The sequence below is a fragment of the Amblyomma mixtum genome, chromosome 5 (assembly GCF_055824585.1).
Source record: "Amblyomma mixtum isolate Tamu chromosome 5, ASM5582458v1, whole genome shotgun sequence".
Classification (NCBI taxonomy): Eukaryota; Metazoa; Arthropoda; class Arachnida; order Ixodida; family Ixodidae; genus Amblyomma; species Amblyomma mixtum.
In genome coordinates, this window is record NC_143016.1 from 51,255,595 (window position 1) to 51,261,140 (window position 5,546).

The 5,546-nt window shown below is 45.5% G+C and overlaps 1 protein-coding gene across 1 annotated transcript; it reads left to right on the forward strand.

The window, feature by feature from the left end:
- The first annotated feature begins 788 nt into the window (after positions 1 to 788).
- LOC149342120 (cuticle protein 16.8-like) lies at positions 789 to 2,572 on the forward strand. Its single transcript, XM_089542106.1, has 3 exons — positions 789 to 800; positions 897 to 950; positions 2,096 to 2,572. The coding sequence occupies exons 1-3, from the start codon at positions 789 to 791 to the stop codon at positions 2,570 to 2,572; spliced, it is 543 nt and encodes a 180-aa protein (XP_089398232.1).
- The last annotated feature ends 2,974 nt before the right edge of the window (positions 2,573 to 5,546 follow it).

Below are 5,546 nucleotides of genomic sequence, written 5' to 3' on the forward strand. Positions count from 1 at the left end.
CCTCCTTTTCAAGCCAAGACAGGAAGATAGCTTGCCGAAGCGAACGCCAAAAACTCGTCGTGTTTGACATGCGTGAACGAGGGCTCAACAGCTGGTGCACTGTTATTTCATTTTTACGGTTTATGAGTTACTGCCTTTTGTGAATACCTCGTTGGTGCCAAGAACAACCATACCGAACACTACTCGTCTAGGAGACAACGTAGCCTCTAGCGTACTGTGATGAAATGTACCCCTAGCTACAGTAGCTATAGGTCAAACCTACGCATTGAAACAACAAAAAAACATAGCACACTTGCGGCGGATGGGTACCTAGATGATTGTACAGCAGATAACCCCTTGGTCAAAGCACGCGGCGCAAGCAAGCGTGTGAAGCACTGCAAATGTGGCAGGATTTATTTTTTCTTTACTTCTATTGGATACTGTGGAATGTGCTCGCAGGGCAAGCTGTCAGCAGTGTAGCAGCTGCACCGACGAAGACGTCCCTCTAGCGAGCAAAACTTGCTCGATCAGGTGTCACTGACTCCGCACCCGTATCGGCATTGGACGTCCTTGCGAAAGGTCTTTGCCATGCGCACCCTCGCTCATCGCGCGAGAGATTTTTGCGTCGAAGCATTGCGCGAGGCAGCTGTCTTTTTCTTTTTTTGCTTTCTCTCGCTTTATTAGCGGATCACGTCCACGCCTCACTTAAGCAGTTTCGGAATGCGCTCTTGGTCAGTATAAAAGCGGTGTCAGTTTGCAGCGAACGTCCAGTTCAGTTCTGATTCCAAGAACAGCTAACACCAGCCGCCATGTTCACCAAGGTGCCGTGGATACTTCTCTGATCTCAAATGCCTGGCTTAAGAAGTAGCCTCTGAGAGGCGTTGGTATCTTATCCCTTTGCCCGGTTTTTCTTTCAGGCCATCCTCCTCTGCCTCGTCGCTGTTGCCGTCTCGGCTCCAGTTGAGGAATACGTAAGTGATCATCATGACCGTAACAATCTCGTTACGCCTTCTTGCCGAGATGATATTTCCTTATTCAAGAGAAAGTTTGATATAGGAGAGCAGTAAAGATGGACTATCTCTGAGCACAAAAAGATTAGTTTCATTTATTCGTTTATTGGGGTTTAACCTCCCGAAGCAACTCAGGCTATGAAGGAACGAGAAAAACCTTCCTTGATGACGGAGCAATCCTCGAATTAAGTCATGCGGTGCAATGCGTAAATGTGACAATGTCTCAGGTTTTCATGTTTATGATTCTCTTTATCTTTGGACAGAATTACGGCACAGGGTTGTAAAAAGTTTACCCTCGATTTTCAAGTACTCGTTCGCATCGCTCAACAGAGTTATCGTGAACACATTCACTTCCAAAAATTGAATGCGGTGTCTCCTTCTCAGCAAATACTTGTATTGCTTACATAACATAGTTCTACAATATTAAACATTGCGTCATCATTTTCATTTCCTATTATAGCTCATAAAGCTGAGTGTTGAAGCTGTTTACGAGCTATGTTTTACTGATAGCATATTTGACATTACGCCTCCAAACGAAACTGCGGTGCGAACTTTCCTGACACCATGCATTTGAGTGCGCAGATAAGTTTCGCTTAGAGCGTCAAATAACCTATTGAAGAACGCATTTTCTGATAAACTGCGCTTTTTCTGTGCTCCTAGCAGTAAAAATCACATCTTGCATAGGAAACAACTAAATATTTCACGATACGCAATATCCAATCTCGTATTAGGAGCAAAAATATACCCATGCACCATAAGATGCTATATTTTATTTTGTTTTTATTTTTTATTTTTGTTCTCGCGTTGATGTTCGCACTCTAAAGGTGATCGTATGGTTATTATACCACAGGAGTGCAGGACAACTGAAACGAAGTTGAAAGTGGCGGCTCATTAGAGCTTTGGTGGCGGAACTTTTTTTTCACTATGCCGTTGCACTCTGCGATTTTTCAGAGAGCGACTACTGATCGGTTTGTTCGCTAATTCTGGACTGCCCTTACATTTTATACCAGCTCTCTCATATGCTTCTGAAGTTACGCGCTGTTGTACCTTTAAACGGGACCAAGCAAAACCTAAGACCCACCGACGGCGTCTCCTCTTTCTCGCAGCCACCCCAGCCATACAGCTTCAGCTACGACACCACCGACGAGTTCGGCACCCGCCTGACCCGCGAGGAGACCGGTGACGCCAACAACAACAAGGTCGGTTCCTACAGCTACACCGACGCCAACGGTGTCGCCCGTACCGTCAAGTACACCGCCGACGCCGAGGGCTTCCACGCCACCGTTGAGACCAACGAGCCCGGAACCAAGACCTCCAACCCAGCCGACGCTCTCTACAGCTCCAGCGCCGCCGACGTTGCCCCAGCCCCAGCCGCCGCCGTCGTGGCCAAGCCCGTTGTCGCCGCCGTGAAGCCCGTTGTTGTTCAGGCCGCTCCAGCCACCTACGCTGTTCACGCCACCCCAGTGGCCGTGCACGCCGTTCACCCAGCTCAGTTCTCCCTGGCCGCTTCCCCACTCACCTACGCCCACCACGTCGGCCCAGTCGCCGTCGTCCACGCCGCTCCCTTCGCCAAGAGCGCCTAAGCAGCAGAAAGACAGTGCGTCCAATCAACTCAGAGTAAATGCAAACTTATCCGCCCGCGGTGCCCAGCGACTGCGTGGAACCATCGGATAATCTCTACCAATTCTCTAAATCCCCGCTATAGAATTGTTATTCGGCTCAGATTATCATCTAGTCTGTGTTAAGTTTTATTGTTCATTTGCAGATCCACATTGGTTTATCATAGATTATATATCCCGTTGTTGCTGTTTCTGCAGGAATGGAATAAATATAATTGTTATTGACAAACATCTAGAGTGCTTTGTTGCCTTCTTACTCTACTACGATGTTCAGAGTCGAACCCCTCAAGACTTCTGAAAGTGAGAGAAAAATCGAGGCAAAATTTTCGGTTCGGCTCGCATATGAAATCTTCAGTCGGTCTGACATCGTTCGAATGTGTTTGTGTGGCTAGAAAAAGCATAAAATGAGAAGAGTGAAGAGATAGCGCTGAGCTTGGACTGAACGGGTAAAAAAGAGTGGACGGCTCAGTACAATTGCAAAGTCATATTCATTATATTTTCTTATATAAAAGCGTTTTATTTTTCATGATATCTATAAAATTAAAACCACTGCACAACACTAACTTGGTAGTTCCGCTGTCCACAAAACGCATTAGAAATTACGCAAAAAATTTTACCTGCTTCAATATCAAGCTAACCCCTATACTTTAATAAGCGCCCACTTGACACTTCTACGCAATTTTCAACAACTTTTCTCGGCACAGGACACCCCCAGTAGTTGGACTTCTCTAATTTAACAAACGACAGTGCAAGCACTTAACACCCTTTTTAATCAAATAAGGACTCATGAAATCCGCGATATACTTAAACACTGTGAGTTTAACATGCCATCCTTATAGCGCCCACATTTTATACCCAGCGACCGTGAGACTATGGTAGGTTAGAAGAGCTGACTAGCGGGGGCCGCGTAACAGGCCCCTTAAGCTCTGTGGGTCGCATCTATTCTAGCCTGCTCTGAAACAGGCTGTGCCTAGAAATCCGAAACCTGTACAACAGCATTGAAGCTGTGGACGGGATGATGAGATTGCTGCACGGTAGTGCAAGAGTGTTAGTGAAAGGGTACGTAAGCGGTACGGCAACTACAAGCCTGACAGACATGACAAACCAGGGCTCAACTGTGAGCTTAGAATATTAATTCTTGTTCTCACTTAAGATGTTCAAGATAACGTCTTGGAATTCAGCTGCTGGTTTCAAAAAGAATGTTAAAGCTCTCGTCTTTAAATTTCGTGAACAGCCATCTCCTCCTTGTTTTTTGCACCTAATGCAAGCCCAGGATTCTTGGACACCAGTTTACCACATGGGAATATTGCAAGGTTCTGGTACAGACATATTTAGGTCAATGGTCAATTCTTGCGATGCGTAGCAAAGTCTTTGTTTTTAAGTCGATCCATCACTGCATCGAGTATCTCAGACTGCCATATAAACCAGTGGGGAAGGTTTTTGACGTTAGCAAAAACGTCAATAGCAAAAAAAAGAATGGAAGCCTGCCAGCGGAAGATTGCTGAAATATTGATTGCTATCATGAAATTTTACGCTATATAAAGGGATGCTCGTAAACTACTTCCCATTTGCCTATGCACTTCTTCAGGATTTCTGGGTATGAACCGCTCCCATTCGTAATTATTCCATCTGCATTTTCGTCTTCTAACCCAAGAAGCGTCCCTTCTCACATTCGCCGCTATTACATGCGATGTTTTCGCGGCGGCTTGCTCTTTGTTTACAGCTGTGCCCTTGATCTGACTTTTCCTGACCAGAATCTTTCTTAAACAAGCTTTGAATGGAATCCATGTTCTATAGTTTTCACGGCGAAAGCGATTGAAAACTGCCAAGTAAAATAATCACATGGCATCGATGTTTTCCCAATTTTTATTGCTTGAGATTTTTGTATTCCTTCTGTTATTGCTCTTCGGCCTGTTCTACTGTGAACAATAGCTTTTTAAGTGACCCCGTCGCAACACCCCAAATGAGCATAGAAATGGTTCTCTGAAAAGTAGAGGCATTGTAAATAGATGGACACTTTGCGCATGGAGCTTGCATCACGTCTCTCAGTACGTGTGCAGGGCCTTTGCGAATACTCATCGCGTGATAAGAACCGGTAACTCGCATCGAAGCCAGTGCTCTGGGTCGCGCATTACATTCAGCCTTGCGTGACAACGGTATGCGCTCATCCTAAGCATTATCATTGCGCCGCTGGCTGGCTGGGCAACTTTCCACCGAGAAGATCGCGGTTTATGTTCTTTTTTGGCACCAAAAAAGTGAAACAATTTTCCCCTTGCCTTTTGACCCACTTAATCTCGGTGAGAAAGGGGAACTATGCACTTGTCCGCTGTTCCTATGATAGGTACCCACGCGTAAATGCCTGCTTGGAGTTCCAAGGGCATAAGGTAGTAAGAAGCTGTCATGTTTCTTCTCTACTTGCCAAAAAGTTGAAAAGGTTGAGTCTTTACTAACGTAGTCTGCTGCGGACACAGCTTTAATTAATGCAAGGGACATCGTTTACATAAACTTCAAACGTTGATTTTCATGTAGGGCAACATCCACATCTTGCAACCGGCTGTGATAAGAAGTCACATTATTGATTGTAACTCAAGATCTAGCCAAATTTAATCTGCGCCGTCAAATACACGCCAGCGCTGAACGCAGTTCAGCGCGCCCAGTACGACTGTAAATAACAGACAAGATGATTAACGCACCATTGATTTCTATAGCCTTCTGTGTAGCCACCTGGCGATGCGCAACTGATGGTAGTATATGCATCCTGGCTAACTAATACCTTGGCAGCTCGCATTGGACATTTAGCAGCCATTCGATTTGGATTACATTCGATACTCTCACCAAGCTTAGTGCCATAGAAATGGCGGAAATCAGTGCGCGCATATTCATCAAACACGCAGTTCCGGTGATTCAGGAATGTGCTTTTCTTAGAGTGCATAGCTTA

Excerpts from the sequence above, each read along its gene's own strand:
- LOC149342120 (XM_089542106.1), top strand. Across the intron at positions 951-2,095 it reads CGGCTCCAGTTGAGGAATAC|CCACCCCAGCCATACAGCTT; the intron begins GTAAGTGATCAT and ends TCTTTCTCGCAG.